A 19741-nucleotide genomic window follows, 5' to 3' on the forward strand; every position below is an offset into this window, starting at 1 on the left:
TCAATTCTGCATTCTCTTTTTTGAGAGCCTCGATCAAGTTCATCAACTCCTCAAGCTTCGTTTGCTGGACAGCCTCCATCGGATTGGAGCTTTCACCTATCATTATTCCTGAACGGAGTAAAGGCATTAATCTCAAGTTCGTGAGTAGATCTGAGCTTCGTGAGTGGGAATTTTTCAGATCTGGTTTCGAATTCTCCGAATCATGCTCACGGTTGACGAGATCTGAATTGTCCGAATTCTAAATCCGTCAGATCCTGCCACAATCGAACAACTCGTTGTTGCGTAGATCTGGATCCAAAATTCCTCCAGAGTAGGTCACAATCGCTCAGATCTGGATCCAACTCCCAAAGATCGAGTTTTGTTCCCACGAATTGGTCTGAATCCACGCGATATTGATCAATGATCAATCAATCTTCAACGCTTCCCACAGACGGCGCCAATTGAAGATGCAAGAAATTCCTCCTTTCTTTCTCTCTCTAGAATTCTTACATTTCAACCAAAAAAAAAAATATCTCACCTCCTTTATCCATCACTTCTCCTATTTATAGATACTTACAAATATTGATGGACTGCTAGATCTAGGCCCGTTCCTCTATGAGTTTTGGTCATCTTAGATGGGCTATTCGCGTTCGGCCCATATGGCAGTGTCTTTCTATGGGCCTGACCCATCTGTACGGACCGGATGTCGCGTTTGCAGGTCATATCCGGCCCATGTCACTTCGGGCCTCCTCAATCATACTCTTTTTTCTTCTACAAACTATATCATGATGTGCTTTCTTAATACAGACCATATTTTTCATACATTTTCCTTTTATCTCAGTTCCTGTCTCGAGCCAAAAAACATTTTGAGGTAAGAGGTAAGGGACCATACATTAATCCTCCTTATCGAGAAAATAATAATAATAAATAATAAATAAATAAAAAAAAAGCATCTATTAGAGTTCAATTGGTAGGTTATCTGGGCAAACTCATCCCTTCGAAAATCATTTCCTGAAAGAACAAGAATTGAAGAAGACAATAGTATAACATTGATCTAAAATATACAAACATACATATATAAATACATATGTGTATATATATTACATATGAAAAACCGATATCAGATAAAACCAGTTACAGAACACTATATCAAGAAACAAAAGTACAAAAAAACAACCAAACATACTGATTTGGATGAGCACATCTACTAGCTAGTGATTTGTCTCTCAAAACATGACTAACCAGTCATGCTCTTTTCTCTTCTTGTATACGCTGGAAAATTCGAGCAACCGAATCAGTTGCAGATCTAGCATTGTGAGGCACAACTCTGATAACTCGTGTTGACTGGTCAGTGTCGTGGCGCTGAGATGCTTCTTCGGGTAGGTGAACATCTGGAGACGTAGGAAAAAGAGGAAGCACATTTCTTCCTACTGTTGTTTGACCTGCTGCCCCAATTCCTTCTGGTCTCTCAATAGGACTACTCGCTGTGCTGCCTCGTAAATCCCACTCTTTAGATGCATGCAACTTCATAACATTTGAGAAAGCTCCATTCCTTGGGCTTGGCACGTTACATGAGCTTTCATGTTGCATGTTATAGTTCGCTCCTCCTCCCGACGACTGACCACAATGACCAAGTGAAAGTGGTCTTGTAAAGTGGTTCATTTGTTCAACAGCCGAGTCTGAGATGGTTGGGTTCTTGACAGGCATACCGTATGGAGGGAAATAGCCATGACCAACAGAAGAAAATCCCATTCCTTGATACTGATGATGTGAAGCTGGAACCCCATACGCTTGATTAAAGAAATCACCCGTGACAGGAGCTGATCCGGGAGGTCCACATCCTCCACAAACAGGGCCCATGAATGCAGGTCCAGGATACGGCTTGTATATTAGACCTTCAGAAGGAGACATCACAGGAATCAACCATTGATTGCCTGACGGTTGGTGGAAAGACCAAGGACCCATTTTAGGGTCGGTAGTTGCAGGTTTTGGAGGTGGGTTTCCCGGCAATGGTTTGTAAACTGAAGGCTGAGTGCCATTTTGAACAGAAGATAGAGATGCCCTCTCAATCGCATTTTCAGCAGAACATTCCATCTTATGATTTTGCTTCTTGGAATCATCTTTGACAACATGTGGAAGTGGTTTCACAATATAATCCAATGGTAGTTTCTTTGAAGGAAAGCTCTTTAAAGTGTTGCCCAAATAAGCATTATCTTCAATCAAAAGATGTGGTGATCCAGCAATTATTCTTTGGACCTGTTTAAATATCAAAAAATTAAGTTTAATCTGCTCTCAAATAAAACAAAAGGTAAATTTAAATACAATAATGCATCACAATTCAATGTCAGTAGAAGCTACTTGACCTCAAAGCCACCTTACCTTTATTAATCTATGTAATTCGAATACTTGAACTGCAAACATCCTTTGTTGACTGTAAAATGTAAGAGATAATGGATCAAAACAAACATAGCATTAAATTCACGACGCTTCGCTTTTATAAACATATAAGTAATTGTATAAACAGAGAATACGTTCAGCATTGATGCACCATCAAAAACTAGATAAAATCATTTTTAAAAGAACAACACGTAGACCAAATCTACCCATACGAGGACTTACAAGATTGTGATTACAGAATTAAGGAATAGTTTGAACAGGTGAGTGAAAACTACAACTACCACTGAATATCTTCAAGTTATCAATGCGACTGTTTAAACTCCTAGCATGGAGTATGAGCAAATCGTGTGCTTTCACTTCCGTGAAATAGAGGAATATCAAACATCCATTTCCCATTCAAGGAAAAACCAAGGACAATATCAAGTCCTAAACCCAAGGACAAAAATAGAAGTAGAAAGCTTTAAGCCCATTTATGTACCAATCTACTTCAGTTGTCTCAAAGCTTGGAACCACTTCATAGTACTACAAGCCACATAGCTATCCTTAGTGCTTGCACTTCAAATGATTCTCACAAAAACAAGTAATTAAATATCCAAGGGCATATTTGATTTATCCATATATGAAGAAACATCGAGACATGATAAGATATTTACGTAACATTGGTCCTTAAACATCTTTCATTATATCACATGTGAAGCTTAATGTAAAACATATATAAAATAACAATGAACTTCACCCATCAACAACTTTAACATAAATAGAACACATCTTTTATACAAGATAGTTAAATTAGTCGCTAGAATCAAGGTCTACGTGTTGGGGTAAAGGAATTAGATAAAGAGCAGGCCTAAAAGAATTGGGCTGCAACCCCTGCAGATCCACAAATGCATCAAGATGCTATGCAAGAAGTAATATCCTTCACCATTTCTCCATTAATTTCAAATTGTTGAATATTCACCAGATCCTTCTCTTCCCGGATCAGCAAAAGAAGAGCTCTGGGTCCACCATGACTCTTTCAACTCCAAGCCTGGAACAGTTGCAAAGGGGAACTTCCCTAACTGTGGTGGGTAAGTGCGAGCAATACCCACCGAAGACCAAAAGTACCAAAGGGAGACACAAACAGACAATGAGCTAAGGATGATCAACTGCTTAGTGGGTCATCTTTCACAAAATACATGCCAGAAATGGCCCGGCTACTCAACAATCCACCATCAAAATCCTCCGAAGCTCACTTAATAAACAAAAACACCAACTTGGTAGAAACCAACAGACTCTCCACAATGAGAACTTTCGCTTAAAGCCATATTTACAAGTTTTTCTGGAAAGGAAAAAAAAAATCTCCTCCCAGTACTAGCATTCTATACTGTCTTCATCAATCAAATTCAATTTCGAATTGCTGAAGACAAACAAGAAGAAAAAAATGATCCCAAGATATACAAAATGTTGCAGCTTCCAAGTTCACTTCAATTGACAACATAAATCATTGATCTTCTTCAAGCAAGATACTGTAACAGTAGAATTATATGATAGAATGGGAGAAATATAAGATAAGAGAGATTCTAGAGAAATATGTAATTGCTGTGCTATATAACTAATCCATAGCTCTAGTATTTATACTAGAAGAGCAAATGTGAATCTTACAATAAAGAAAACAGAAAATTAATTAACTTAATACAAAAGCCATGAATCAAGGCATGATAAAGGGCACACAAACTGGGCAAACCACTCAGTTAAGGGAGCAGCCTCCATGATTCAAGGTATGATTGAGGGGACACATATATATCAGCTCACACTCCCCCTCAAGTTGGTGCGTGGATAACTCAGACGCCCAACTTAGACAATGCATCATCAAACACAATCTTGTTGACACTCTTAGTAAGAATGTCGGCAAGTTGTTGAATGGTAGTGACAAATGGAATGCAAATTTGACCAAAGTTGATTTTCTCTCGAATGAAATGTCGATCAACCTCTATATGCTTAGTCATGTCATACTGGATAGTATTTGCTGCAATGCTAATGGTAGACTTCTTGTCACAGTAAAGTAAAAAAGGAAGTGACAATGGAATACACAAGTCTGTCATCAACGTTTATAACCATATTAATTCACACGCTCCAACAGCCATAGTTCTATACTCTGCCTTCGCGCTCGATCGCGAGCCAACATCCTGTTTCTTACTACGCCAAGTAACTAAGTTGCCACCAACAGTAGTGAAGTAGACCTCCTATCTGAAATTGATCCCGCACAATTAGCATCTGTACAGGCTTCAATACGTAAGTGGCCATGGTTAGCATACAAAATACCACGACCTGGACACCCCTTCAAGTAGCGAAGGATCCAAATAGCTGCATCAAGGTGAGGGGAGCGGGAAGAGTGCATAAATTGACTTACAACACCCACAACATAAGCAATGTCAGGTCAAGTTATGGATAGGTAGCTGAGCTTCCCAACAAGTCGCTGATACCGACCAATATCTGCCAATGGACCTTGAATCATGGACCTATAATCAGGAACCTTGAATCATGGACATTGATGGAAGCTGCTCCCTTGACTGAGTGGTCTGCCCACTTTGTGTCCCCTTTATCATGCCTTGATTCACGGCTTTTGTATTAAGTTAATCATATTTCTGTTTCCTTTATTGTAAGATTCACATGTGCTCTTTTAGTATAAATACTAGAGCTATGGATGAGTGATATAACACAGCAATTACATATTTCTCTTGAATCTCTCTTATCTTATATTTCTCCAATTCTATCATATAATTCTACTTGGTATCAGAGCCATTATAGGTTGTTAGCAACAGATTCTGAAACAAACCATTCTAGGTTGTTTGTCAGTAGATTGTGAAGTTGTCTACATATGGTTCCATAGCTGCTTTTTTTTTTTTTTGTAACAAAGGCAGGTACTTCTTAGTTTTATAAGTTTTTTTTTTTACTAGGAATGGGTAATTTGATACTGTTGGTTTCCAACACCTAGGAGGACTTGGTTAAATTCATATAACCTAAAGAGAGGTTCAAAATAGTGAGGAGGAGGTTGTCCAACTTTATGTAAATGGCCAGCGCTCCGAACAATATTCTAGTTTTTTGAATAGTCCGAGGAGACAATTTTTTTTTAACTAATGAACAACTGTTTGTGGTGGTTTTTTAAAAGTTGTTTCTTAGCTTGTGATAGAGAATGGCAGATTCCGAATCATCTACTGTTATTTCAGATGACTCAACCAACCTATGTGGGTGGTGGTGCCATTTCTCACACCAACACGTCAGAAAATCCAGAATTTTAAATCACTATAGTGAAGTTGGATGGCTCCAACTATTTAATTTGGGCACAATCTGCCGGGATGTTCATTGGTGGCAAAGGTAAGATTGGATATATTACTGGTTCTGAGAAGGAGCCAGCAATGACAGATAAAGCATATCCACAATGGTTTACCAATAACGCCATGACTATGTCTTGGCTAGTTCATTCGATGCAGCCAAACATAGCTATTGGCTATATGTTTATGAAGACCGCTAAACAAATTTGGGACTCGGTAGAAAGCACTTATTCTCAGAGGCAGAATAATGCAAGAATTTTCTAATTGGGAAGAGATATCACCTAGTGGATTCAAGGTGACTCAATAGTCTCCGGTTACATCGCTAGGCTTTGTGTTATTTGGGAGGAGATGTCATATTATGATTCTTTCCATACTTGGAAAGATCCAGATGATGCAACTTTATATACGAGAATTGTAGAGAAGAATCGGGTGTTCCAGTTTCTTACAGGATTGAACGACAAGTTTGAGTATACACGTGTTCATTTGTTAGGCATGTCTTCTTTCTCCGCTTTGGACGATGCGTATTCCTATATGTTATCCGATGTTGTTTCACAGCCAAACTCGGTGTCACTTTCTAACACCCCTGTGTCTTCATCCTCTGCTATAGTTACCTTGACTCAAGGTGATTTGGATAAGTTCAAACATTTCTTGAGTTAGATAGAGGCATCATCCCATCCTACCTCCACTTATGTACACTCGGGTACTATTGCATCTGCACATAGCATATCTACCACTTCAACACCATGGATCATTGATTCTGGTGCTTTAGACAATATGACAGGTATGTCCTCCTCCTTCACCTCTTATAGTTACTGCTCTGGCCATCGCAAAGTACATCTTGCGGATGGCTCTCTTTCTTCTATTGCTGGAAAGGGTCACATACCTGTTGCTTCTTCTTTAACTTTATCAAATACACTTCATGTTCCCAAACTCACTACTAATCTTGTTTTTGTTAGTAGCATTACTAAACAATTAAATTGTAGTGTAACGTTCTTTCCCTCTCACTATGTTTTTCAGGATCTGGAGTCGAAACAGACGATTGGCAGTGGGTGTGAAGTTGATGGCCTATACCTATTGGATACTCCTTTGTCCCCACAAGCACATTTAGTATCCATTCCATCTCATAAAGCCGAGATTATGCGTTGGCACTTGCGTTTAGGACATATTTCTTTCAGGTATTTAAAACACTTGTTTCCTTCTATATTTAGTAATGTGGAAGTCCCAGAATTATCGTGTGAAACATGTCAACTAGCTAAACATGTGCGTTCTCACTATCCTGCTAGTAGTAATAAAACTGCTTCTGCAGTTTTTGATCTTGTTCGTTCAGATGTTTGGGGGCCTTGTCCAGGTACTACTAGTCTTGGTTTTCGATACTTTGTGTTGCTTACTGATGACCATAGTCATGTTACTTGGATCTATCTCATGAAGACCAAGAATGAGGTTTATACTATTTATAAAAATTTTGTGACAATGGTTCAAACTCAGTATGATCGTACCATTAAAAAATTCAAATTTGATCAGGGTACATAATACACTTATTGGGAAGTTCAACGACTATGTACAGATTTTGGGATTAAGCATCAAATGTCTAATGTAAAAACTCCTCAACAAAATGGCCGCTCTGAGAGAAAGAATCGCCATATCCTTGACTTAGCCAAAGCCATTTGTATTGGCATGAATGTTCCTCAGACATTTCAGGGTGGTGATGTTCTTACAGCTGTCTACATTATTAATAGGACCCCCTCTAGGGTTCTTAACTTTGCAACCCAAATCTCAATCCTACATCCGAATCAATCTCCGTTTTCGATTCCCCCACGGGTCTTTGGGTGTGTGTGCTTTGTTCAGCAGGCCAGACTCGTACAAAGCTTGACCCCAAAGTATTGAAGTGTGTATTTTTAGGACATTCTCACTCTCAGAAAGGACAGATGTTTACCATCCTCCCAGTCATCAAAGGTTTATATCCATGGATATCTCCTTTTTTGAGCATACCCCTTACTATAGTGGTTCGTTTGGTTCTCACTTCTCAGAGTGAATGGTTTCTGTTAAATACGGTTGACGATGATCATCTCCTATTGTCTTCGACTCCTCTACCTATTCCTGTTTCTTCATCTATTCTCCCCCCTTGTCATACCCCTTCAACGAGGGGAACTGTTCCTTTTCCATAGGTTTACAGTCGCAAACAACGGGTTCAAGCTTCTACTCCCACGACCAACTGCCCTGTCTCTTTGAAAGCAGCTCCGCCCTCTCAAGATACTGCTCCCCTTGATGATCGTCCTATTGCACTTCGAAAGGGTAAACGTTCTTGTACTTGCCTTATTTCAACATTTGTTTCTGATAATGCTCTTTCACCCTCCTATCGGAGTTTTTTTGTTTCTGTTGCCTCGGTTTCTCTTCCATCTACTGTTGTAGATGCCCTTACACAACCTCAGTGGCGTGAAGCTATGACTGAAGAACTACAGGCACTTGAGAAAAATCAGACTTGGAAATGGTTTTGCTTTCTATTGGACGAAAGGTTGTAGGACGTCGTTGGGTATTTACCGTTAAGCATAATCCTGACGGGTCAATTGCTCGCTATAAAGCCCGTTTGGTTACCAAAGGTTATGCTCATACCTATGGCATAGATTATCAGGAGACTTTTGCCCCTGTGGCTAAGATGAACACTATCCGGGTATTATTTTCCATTACGGCAATTCATTCTTGGCCTCTCTTTCAATTAGATATCAAGAATGTCTTCCTTAATGGTGAATTACAAGAGGAGATTTATATGGTTCCCCCTCCCGGTTTTTGCTCTCCGGCTCATTCCGGTATGGTTTGCCGACTTCATCGCTCCCTGTATGGCCTCAAGCAGTCCCCCCGAGCTTGGTCTACTCGCCTTCGCACTACAATGTTTAAGTTTAGTTTCCATCAGAGTGCAAACTGATCATACCTTGTTCTTACGTCATTCTAACGGTAAGACAATTGCTCTAATTGTATATGTTGATGATATTGTTCTTACTGGAGATGATGATGCTGGGATTGCTAAGGTTAAGCACTATCTTAGCCGTCAGTTTGAGGTTAAGGATCTTGGTCCTATTCGGTATTTCTTGGGCATTGAGGTGGCACGCTCCAAGGCTGGCATTTTTATGTCTCGGCGCAAGTATGTTTTTGATTTACTTTATGCTTCTGGCCAGCTAGGTGCTCGTCCTGTTGATACTCCTATTGAGCAGAAACATCGCTTGGGCGATTCTGAAGGGGAGTTATTGGCAGATATCAGCAACTTGTTGGGAAGCTCATCTACCTATCCATCACTCGACCTGACATTATTTATGTTATGGGTCAATTTATGCACTCTCCCCGCTCCCCTCACCTTAATGCAGCTATTCGAATCCTTCGCTAATTGAAGGGGTGTCCAGGTCGTGGTATTTTGTATGACAATCATAGCCACTTACGTATTGAAGCCTGGACAGATGTTGATTATGCGGGATCAATTTTAGATAGGAGGTCTACTTCTAGCTACTTCGCTAATGTTGGTGGCAACTAAGTTACTTAGCATAGTAAGAAACAGGATGTTGTCTCGCAATCGAGCTCGAAGGCAAAGTATAGAGGTATGGCTTTTGGAGCGTGTGAATTAATATGGCTACAAACGTTGATGACAGACTTGTGTATTCCATTCACTTCCTTTTTCACTTTACTGTGACAACAAGTCTGCCATTAGCATTGCAGCAAATCCTATCCAACATGACAGGACTAAGCATATAGAGGTTGATCGACACTTTATCAAAGAGAGAATCAACAATGGTCAAATTTACACTCCATTTGTCATTACCACTCAACAACTTGCCGACATTCTTACTATGGGTGTCAACAAGATTGTGTTAGATGCTTTGTCCAAGTTGGGCATCTCAGATATCCACGCACCAACTTGAGGGGGAGTGTAAGCTGATATATATATGTGTCCCCTCAATCATGCCTTGAATCATGGACCTAGAATCAAGGACCTTGGTTCATGGAGACTGCTCCCTTGACTGAGTGGTTTGCCCACTTTTCATATTTCTAACATTGGCCCACCTCCTGTGAAAAAAAAAAAAAAAAAACAACAGATATGGAACCATATGCAAGCAGTTTCACAATCTGACAAACAACCTAGAATGGCTTGTTTCAGAATATGTTGCTAACAGCCTATAATGTACCAAGTAGAATTATATGATAGAATGGGAGAAATATAATAAGATGAGAGATTCCAGGGAAATATGTAATTGTTATGTTATATAACTAATCCATAGCTTTAGTATTTATACTAGAAGTGCACGTGAATCTTACAATAAAGGAAACCGAAAAATGATTAACTTAATACAAAAGCCATGAATCAAGGCATGATAAAGGGGACACAAAGTGGGCAGACCACTCAGTCAACAGAGCAGCCTCCATGAATCAAGGTCCCTGATTTAAGGCATGACTGAGGGGACACACATATATCAGCTCACAGTAACCTTCTAAAGTTATATATTACCATGTACTATTTCTCTATTGGGGCTGTGCAAATGAACCAAGTTATTCATAAATAGTTCAAATGGGGAGAAATTGTAAATCTATAAAGGAGATTGTCGCTGCTTAGGACCCTTTTCTTTGGCTTCGGCCTTTGTATAGTTTCCGGAATGTGTTCCCATTTTGAATGCTTTCTAATATACTCTTACTTACAAATACATATATATACGAATAGCTCAAGCTTGTTCACTAAGCAAACAAGGACCTCGAGCTTAATTGTTGAGCTCGTTTAATAAACAAGCCAAGCTTGAACACTGTTAGGCTTGAATAGGCTCGCTAAACACATGAACAAGTTCGTATAGCAAAAATGTTTTACTCAACTTTAGTTCAGCCCATATAAATGATACCCATTAAAATCGTATAGTAGTAGCCTATTCAAAATGCGAAGCCCATACGTTCACAAATGCCCATATTTTATTTCATAAATCCAACTTAGAAGCCCAACTAATAAATACTAAAGATCACATTCACATGTGATGCTCATCCTCCACCTCTCATCCCTAAGCTTATCTCCTTCTCGTGTGTTGGCCGCTGCACGCCCATCGCGCTTCAGCCCTCATGATGGCAATCAATCGCGATGGTGATTAAAGGAGAATGATGCATGAGATCGATGATTTCCTCCAATCTCCAGGCATGAATACATATAAATATATATCTACAATCATATATGCATGAATTTGTTTATATATAGACGTGAATGTGTTATATATATGACGAATCTAAGGTTTGATATCAGAATCTTTGTCCAATACCTATATGAATCTATGTATATGATATATATCTGTGTGTGTGTGTGTGTATGAGACTGAGATTGTATATGAGTTTAGCCAAACGAGCTTGAGCCAAGCCGAGCCGAGCTTAGCTTTGGCATGGATCAGGGTGGTGCTCGAGCTCAGCTTGTGTTTGGGCAAGCTTGGTTCGTCAATATCTTGGTAAGTTAGATTGAATAAGCTACAACAAGATTCAGCAACATCCCAAAGCGTTAACTCCTTTTTACTTGAGAAACAAGAGATTGAATAGAAAGCAAAAATTGCATGGAAGCACTAACTTTTTAAGAAAACTAATTGATAAAATATAATTTCAATGAAAATTAATCAGTTTATAGAAGTTGATAGACAAGAAGATAATTTCATTACTATGAAAATGTTGTTCTTGTAACTTTTAATGGTTACTCTATGAGAGTGTAACTCTATGTAAAGCTAAAAAATAGTTGAAATCCATGAGCAGATCTCACTTTTTAAAACTCTAACCTGACCAAGACGCATAAAATGGAAATACGAAGGTAAAAAAGTCCAATGTGAACAACGACGTCATATCAGAGGGCCCATAACTCAAGTAGACCTGATGAAAGAGCAATAGTACTAAAAATAATTCACATAGCTCAATGCTAAGCAACAAACAAATGATTTGTGCTAAAAACAACCATACTTGAGATAACAATGTTGAAGTGAGAAGACAGAAATTCAAAAAATAAAAGATCAGGTTTGAACATAGACACGTGCCCCCCCCCCTGAATTTCTTTTTTCCTTCTTTATATATATATATGTATGTATGTATGTATGTATGTATGTATGTATTTATATATAATATGTATGTATGTATGTATTTATATATAATATGTATGTATTTTTGTTAAGTTATACAAAATGTTTCCCCAGGTTTGTGATATTATTAGTTTGCCCCCTTGGTTTGTAATATTATTAGTTTGCCTGTAAACCAAAAATATCAATCTCTCTCTTTCTCTCTCTGTGTATATATACACCCATAAAAAATGATTTACATATATACATATTATGACTATAAATACATGTATACCTCTGTCCTTGGACCTCATGTTCGACATTACAATGTTTTTTTTTTTTTTTTTCTTTTGTTCGTGTAATTTAGGGAATAGGGATTTTATATATCTCTTCTCTATTTTTGTACATTTTTGTTATTATTTCCTATCTTTGCAAATTATGCTAATATGTTTTGTTAGTTTGTTATGTAACTATAAATCTTATGAATGAATTGTTGAGTATTTTATGGTCATAATCAAACAAAAGTGTCTAGTATTTAGCCATCACACCATTTTCTTATTAGATATTCAACGACACAGCTCGTAAGTCCGTTTAGCCCATGTCTTATTTTTATTATTATTATTATTAAGTACATTGCCTCCCCCTGAAATCAAATCCCGACTCCGTCGTCCCTATCCCTGTGTCAAAATGTGAGGTGTGCCTCTCTATGGAAAGCCCAACCCAGATTTACATTAGGTTACTCATAATAAATCAAGAATATGTGCTAATCGCAACAGAGACTTTACATTACACAAGAAGCATCATGAATAACTTTTAAAAGACACCCCAAATTTCATTGCAACCATCTACTGGTAACCTGCTCTATTAACTGCAGTTTTGTTAAACTAATTTTCATAGACTGGTTGAACCATTAGTACGTGTTATAGTATAGAACATTCAGAAAAATCTTTCAATTTCATCTTCCACCTTATTTTACCAAAAATGAGATGTCATAATGCTAAACCCTCCAGCCATCTCCACGATTTTGCAGAATGGACACAATCACAACACAGTTCAAATTTGATGCGGCTAACATATTTGAGAAGCTATTAACAAGCAAAGAAACTTACTTGACAATTGCTCTTCTTGCTTTCCAAAACTGTTTCTGACCTATTACTCCTACAACATCATCAGGAGATATATCCAAGTTTGATATACAATCCACCATGGAATTCTCAGAAACATCATCACCTCTGTCCACATTTCCTGTCTGTAATGAGCCACATGCCATGTCTTCACGATTTTCACTATCATTAGAAGGATAATCAGGACTTCTCTGCCCTACTGGACAGAAATCTCTCCTTGAGATGGAAAATTCTCTGTTCTCTATGCCCCTCAAAGGCTCATCTGAAGCACAATCAGCACGTGCTGTGACATACTGTGACCCAGCTCTGAACTCCCCAAAACTAGCATCAGCATTCTTCAATGTGGTACAGATACTTTCACTGCGATCTTTACACTCCCGATTTGAGAACGGATTGGTTTGCTTTGATGGACCATCAGTTTTCTTTCTGACGGATAGAATTGAGGCAGATTTAATTGATTGTTCCCCACTTGCCATAATTTCTTTTGAGTTCTCTTTACCCTGACTTATGCTTTCCTGTCTCAAATTTGGCCCAGCAATACTAGTACTTTTGGGCTCTTTATCACCAGCATTTGGGAATTTCGTTAAATGACCTGGACAAGCTGAATCTAAGGGAGAGATTCCTTCCATATTCATGCTGTTGTTACTTCCACCATGATGTCGACCCATCCCTGAGTGAACAAAGATGGGAACTGTAAAATCCTCTTGATCTAGCTTCTTTTTCTGTTCAAGTTGGACCATAGGAGTGTTGCAGTCAGAATAGAGAGCATGTGTCCTCTCAACTGGATGTGTTGAAAAAGGTAGGTGAGGAGGAAAAAACATAGCCCTTTCATGGCCACTCCCCTGCAACCACAAATTGTCGGTTGTAATAAGGCACACAAAATCATATTCTACATGAACATAGGTATGAGAATACTGAGCTTGACCCTCAAATGCACACACAAAGAGACAAGAATCAGACAAGAACAGGAATAAGAAAAGTTGAGGTAATTTACGCGACCAATCACGAAGATTACATAGGATTGGCAACGTAAATATGAATGAGCACTGTGCTCATACTACCATCAAAACTGTTACCAATGGGCAAAAGTAAAAAACCATTCTAAAGGACAGCTGAGTAGTGACATTCATTCTGGGTTGGAAATAAGAGAACTCAGTGGCCATGGTGGTGTCCTTCCACTGCTATGGAGTTAGGATGGTCAGGGATTCTTTTGCATCTGGAAAAAGGAAAAGAAATGGAGGGCTGAGGTTTTATATATATATATATATATATATATGTAGTTGGAGGGCCGAGTTATGCAACAAGGGATTTCAAACTCCTAAAACAACATATATATCCTATACAACAACAAAAACAATAATCAAGCTTTTTTCCCAACTACTAGAGGTCGGCTACATGAATCCTATGTTTCCATTCTGCCTATTCAAGGTCATCACCTCAGTCAGTCCAAAAGCTATCATATCCTTCCTTATACTAAAACAAAATAAAGAAAATCACTATACTAAATGTCAAGGCTAAAACACAATCCATTATCTAAACTGCAACCGAAATTCAAAACCCAATCAAACAAATAGAGGTGTATTCTTCTCCAAGAACAACAACTAGGTTATCAAATTAAACATAGATCATTATCTAAATAAAAAAATAAAAAAATAAAATGTGTGCTAGTTCCTAGATACTTACCAAAGGCAAAAAAAAAAAATAGTGTACTAAAAACTAATCCATATATTAGCCAAAGCAAAAGTTGAGTTAAAAATGAGTTAAGTAAACCTAAAAATTGAAATTAAAAAAAGAAAAAACATACAATTGAGTCTAAACTGACCTGGCTTGATGATGCCAGAGGGACCAAATTGGTCTTGTTATTGGGTTTAAGAGGCAACACACCAGAATTGAAACTCTGAGAAGGTACACTAAGCTGTTCATAGAGGGCCATCTTGTTCCTTGGAGGTGCCCTTGGCCCTCCTTTATCTGCATCATTCACATGAAGCCTTGGGAACATAGGTCCCACACTCTTCTCCTCATCTTTCCCTCTCTTCATTTTCTCTCTCTAACTTCCAATAGTACTAACTCCAACCACAACAACCAATTATTCCATGAAGTTAACCAAAAATCCCCAAAACCCAGACCTCCAAAACCTAAACCAAGTTGCACAGACTCAAGAGCTCACAAACCCAGACACCTAAACCCACTTGTAGATAGAGCTCCAGATTTTCACCAGCTCAGACACCAAAAGCTGTTCTCTCTTTGGAAATTTAACAAGCTCTCAAGAATTCAAAGCCTGCCCAGTTCAAAAAACTGCTTTCTTGATGAAGAAAAACCAAAACGAAAACCAAGCTCCAGATATCCAGATTTCGGCAAACGGACACAGTTGAGGAAAAACTGCTTTCTTGATGAAGAAAAACCAAAACCAACCTCCAAAAAACCGAATTTGGGCCAACCCAGAAATCAAAGTCGGTTCTTTTCCTCCAAAATGGATCGATTTCTGAAGAACCCAGAAATGACTAAGTTCAGGAACAAAAACCAAAAAAAAAATACTTTCTTGAAAAGAAAAAATAAAGTAAAATCTGAGTTATGATATTGATAACAACCTGAAAGCATGAATTGTACGAATTTGCTGCTAAAATCTATGGAATAGCAAGTGAAGTTAGCTTGATACAAACAGCAAAGCTGGAGCTAGTAGAGATTCGGAAGGCAAAAAAGGGAAAGTAAGAAAAACTGCGAGACTTGGGGGCCAATTGGATAGAGATAGATCACATAAAGGGATAAAATATTGGATTCTAGGTTCAACACCTTTTCTTGGCCAACACCAAGGAGTACACATATTGCCATGTGAAGATACAGAACACTGGGTCACACAACTTACCAGATATTATTGTAGTCGTAAGAAAATATCGTTGGAGTCACTGATCGTACACAATTTGAAAATCTTATTTAGCTACAATTATAAAGAAAGGACAAGTAGGTCATTTTTACTGATTCTGGTCCAATCACAAAGTCTGTAATTATAAAATTTAAAAAATAATTGAATTTATTTCGAAAAAAAAATTATTATTATCTTTATTTATAAATTTTCTGATCCTGTGGGTCACAACTCAAGAATTTGTGTTCACTCTCACAATTATCAAGTCTTCTTACGAAATTGTAGTGGTAAGAAAAAATTACTGAAGAGTCATTGACACGTCGGGTTCAATTGTACAACTTGAAAGTCTCTACTTTAGGTACAACTACATAGAAAATATCCAAACGCCAAGTTCTGTTAGGGCTATTTTCTCATTCTTTTCATTGTCACGTGAAATAACATTATGATAATAAATAGGTAAATTTCCACCGTATTTCTTGTTTTAAGTTACTAACTTATGAAAAAATTATGATTAACTTTCTTAAAGTGATTTTGAATATATACTATGAGAAAATTTTGATTGACCTCCTTACAGTGATTTTGAATATAGGAAGGAAGGGAGACCAGGGAAGATAGGACGTTTCCTTCCGTTGGCAGAAAAAAAATAAATTCATACACCAGTTTGCCCATGTTGGGCTTGAACTAGTCCCTCCTTTTTTAAAATAAGAAAATTATATCTTTAAATTAAGGTCATTTAATTCAATTGGTAGAGACGAGACTAAAAGAAAAATTATAATAAGATGGATGAATCATTCTTATTGCTTTACAATTCGAAGAGCTCTGAAAATTTTAGTTTATAATAATACCTTTATAAATATTAGATAAACCCAAACAAAGCAAGTTTTTACTTTTTTATTCAACCAAACAAAAAAATGAAGGACATTATCTTTTTTTTCTTACTAGTGTTATTCACGTGCGATGCACGTGATATATATATATGTAGTATTAGTAAGATTGTTTTGTTTTTTTAAATCATATAAATGCAATTTTGATGAAATATTGATTTTGCAATCTTTATATCCACCGTAAAATTTTCTCTGCAAATCTATATTATCTGTGACTGGTACATTACTATTCGATAACTTAATTAAACATGCATAGTGTAACTTTTTGTATATGTTTGTTTTTTAAAAAAATCTTTCTAAACACTAAATTGAATCAAATTCATGACTTATATATCTTAAGAGTGGTGGAGTTAAATGAACAAGACTATTTGTGTCTCTTATAAAATTTATATAAAAATTAAAAATTCCTTATTTTTAATTAAAAAAATATTATCTGCATATTCTATCATACTATATCAAGATTATTTTTGATATCAAACATCAAATTTTAAAAAATAGTAACTGAAACTATAGCGAAGAATTTATGGGAAATCAAGTAAATAAATGAGAAGGTAATAAATGGTCAAAAACTCAATATAGGAATTATATTTTTTTTCTTTTCATTTTTAATCATAAAGTCCTTTTTTATTTAACTGGATGGTATCTCTAAAGATCATTTGTTTTTATTTATACTCTAGCAAACTACTTTTAGATTATCTATGTTGTCATGTTATAAGAGCATCCAATCCTATTTATGTGTGTGTGTATATATATATATATATTTTTAATAATTTGATATTTGATAATAAGAAAAATAGAATATTTATTCTCTCTCTTTTACACTTTTAGATCGTCATGAGTTTATGATTTTCACAAACATGTTAAATGGCTTTGGCTTACAAGAAAAAAAATTATCAATTTAGGCTTTGAGGCATTAATTTGTATTCAATTAATTTTTGCAAAAATGCAAAAAGCTAAAATGTATATTTGATTTAAACCAAACCAAATCTAAGCACCCAACACAATTGTGCTGCAAAATTTTAGTAAGTTATATCAACAAGACTAAATATTGTCTTCATCTTTACTTCTTTTCTTAAATTTTTCACAAACCAGGCATAATTCAGCAAAAAGAATTTCAACAATCAAATTGTGAACTATATTTTTAATTACAATAATTTAGAAAAGGAAAGAGACCCCGAGAATTTGAATCTCTTAAGTTTAGCTTCAACTTCTTCAACAGTGGATGGTGAATTCTTGCTCTCTAAAACCCTCTTAGAAAGCCCCCAAAGCCGTGTAGTCACCTGCCAGAAAAATCATTACAATTAACAAGACTTAATATTTTTAAGGTTTTCATTTTTACTTTTCTCTTCTTAGCTTTCTCACTAAGCAAACAAATTTATCACTTAGAAAAATAATTCCAATAATCAAATTATAAATTGTTGTAATTGCAAGAATTTAGAAAAGATAAAAGACCTCCATGATAATTTGAGTCTCTAAGTTTGGTTTCCGCTTCTTCGTGGATTGTGATGTCTTGCTCTCTAAAAGTAATGTATGCCATATGGTTACTCTCTGTCTTTGATAACTCGATCCACTACAATAGTCATCAAAAGATTTAGTTAAAACTTGAGAGCTATACATAAGGATGTAACGACTGAATTCCATTAGAGAGACCGTTGAAAATTCCGAATGTCATGAACACATGCATTTTGTTAAAATATGTTGTTGTTGAGTAGTCCTGACCGTGAGTTAATAAACTTTAGGGTAAATTGCAGTGACATCCCTCAAGTTTACTGAAAAAATAGGCAGATACAACTTAAGCTATTTTGGAACCGTGATACTCCCCAGCTATGAAGCACGAACACTCCTCCCAGGGATTTCGTACCAGTGTCGGACACTTTTCGGACACCGACACCCGTGTCCGAGGCTCGGACACGTGTCCGACACTTCTGTGAAGTGTCTAGAAATTATTTTTTATTGGACACGGTTCGGAAATGCGGGGGACACGGCGGGGTATATTTTGTAATTTTTTTAAAGATGGGACACGGCGGGATATATTTTGTAATTTTTTTTTAAAAGATAAATGGGGTACCTAATGTAATTTACTAATTTTAAAAGTTTAAAAGTAAAATTTTGAAAAAATAAAAAAACAACTACAGACAATAGAGTATTACACAGAAATTTTATTTTCTCTCACTTCCTCTCTCAGTCTCTCCTCTTCTTCAATTATCTCTCTACATGAACAAGACATTTTTTTTTTTTAAGTTACATGAACAATATTTTGTGAAAGACTGAAAGTATATATGTTTATTCATGTATATATTTAGCTCATTATAGCTATGTCTCTTCTGTACATCTTCGTTTGGAATTTGGATCAACTTTATTTTTCATTTATTTTCTATTTTGTCTTGTCTATGTTTTTCTTATAACAGAGATGAAATTATTGAAATTAGTCATGTTATTTGTTATTATTTTATTTGCAATTTTGTATTTATATATACCTGTTTGTTATTAGGAAAATGAATGTGCAAGGTTCTAGTTATCATATTTTGAATATATAATTTTATATAATATATATATAATTTTATAGGCGTATCCCTACCTTATCCGTGTCCTATTTTTTTGAAATTTGCCGTGTCACCGTATCCGTGTCGTATCGTACCCGTGTCCGTGTCCGTGCTTCATAGCTCCCTAGGTTTGTTAAATTGAACAAAGACACCCAAACATAATGAAAGTATATATTTCCCCTTTGACTTCAAAGTTGACTAAATTAACTTTATAATTTCCTATGAATTGACTAAAATGACCCTCAACTCTGTGTTTAGATCCCTTCGCAAACTATCACCCCCGAACACCACCACCACACCACCACCAGCAAAAGCCCAACCACCCCCAAATTAGGCCTTATCCCTTTTCTTACACATACACCCCACCACCCCCATCACGCCCACAACCAAATTCAACCCACCACCACCATCCACAACCACCTCTACAACCAATTTCAACCCACCAGTCACCACCACCGTCACTAATCACCCCCAAATGAACCAGCCACCACCCCATCGTTGAGTCGAAAATCCACAACCTTCAAATCGCCTTTGTCGTCAACGAGGAGGTTGTTCAGCATCAAATATGGGTGACTAGTTGGTTCGGTCGTGGATAAATA

The 19741-nt window shown here is 36.9% G+C and overlaps 1 protein-coding gene across 2 annotated transcripts; it reads right to left on the reverse strand.

Annotated features, from left to right (window-relative positions):
* Positions 1–1005: 1005 nt before the first annotated feature.
* On the reverse strand, positions 1006–15713 carry LOC132286151 (protein EARLY FLOWERING 3). Of its 2 annotated transcripts, XM_059788417.1 has the most exons (5): positions 15444–15713; positions 14678–15337; positions 12841–13697; positions 2359–2410; positions 1006–2235 (listed from the first exon to the last, which is right to left on the reverse strand). In XM_059788417.1, exons 2-5 carry the CDS (start codon positions 14891–14893, stop codon positions 1225–1227), a joined length of 2136 nt encoding a protein of 711 aa, XP_059644400.1. In that variant the 5' UTR covers positions 14894–15337; positions 15444–15713; the 3' UTR covers positions 1006–1224. The 2 variants fall into 2 exon arrangements, with proteins under 2 accessions (XP_059644400.1, XP_059644399.1); XM_059788416.1 differs by having other exon boundaries at positions 14678–15713.
* Between the last annotated feature and the right edge of the window lie 4028 nt (positions 15714–19741).

Source organism: Cornus florida, unplaced genomic scaffold, assembly GCF_030987335.1.
Source record: "Cornus florida cultivar Cherokee Brave unplaced genomic scaffold, ASM3098733v1 CherokeeBrave_3.0.0_Hap2_Chr11, whole genome shotgun sequence".
Taxonomy (NCBI): Eukaryota; Viridiplantae; Streptophyta; class Magnoliopsida; order Cornales; family Cornaceae; genus Cornus; species Cornus florida.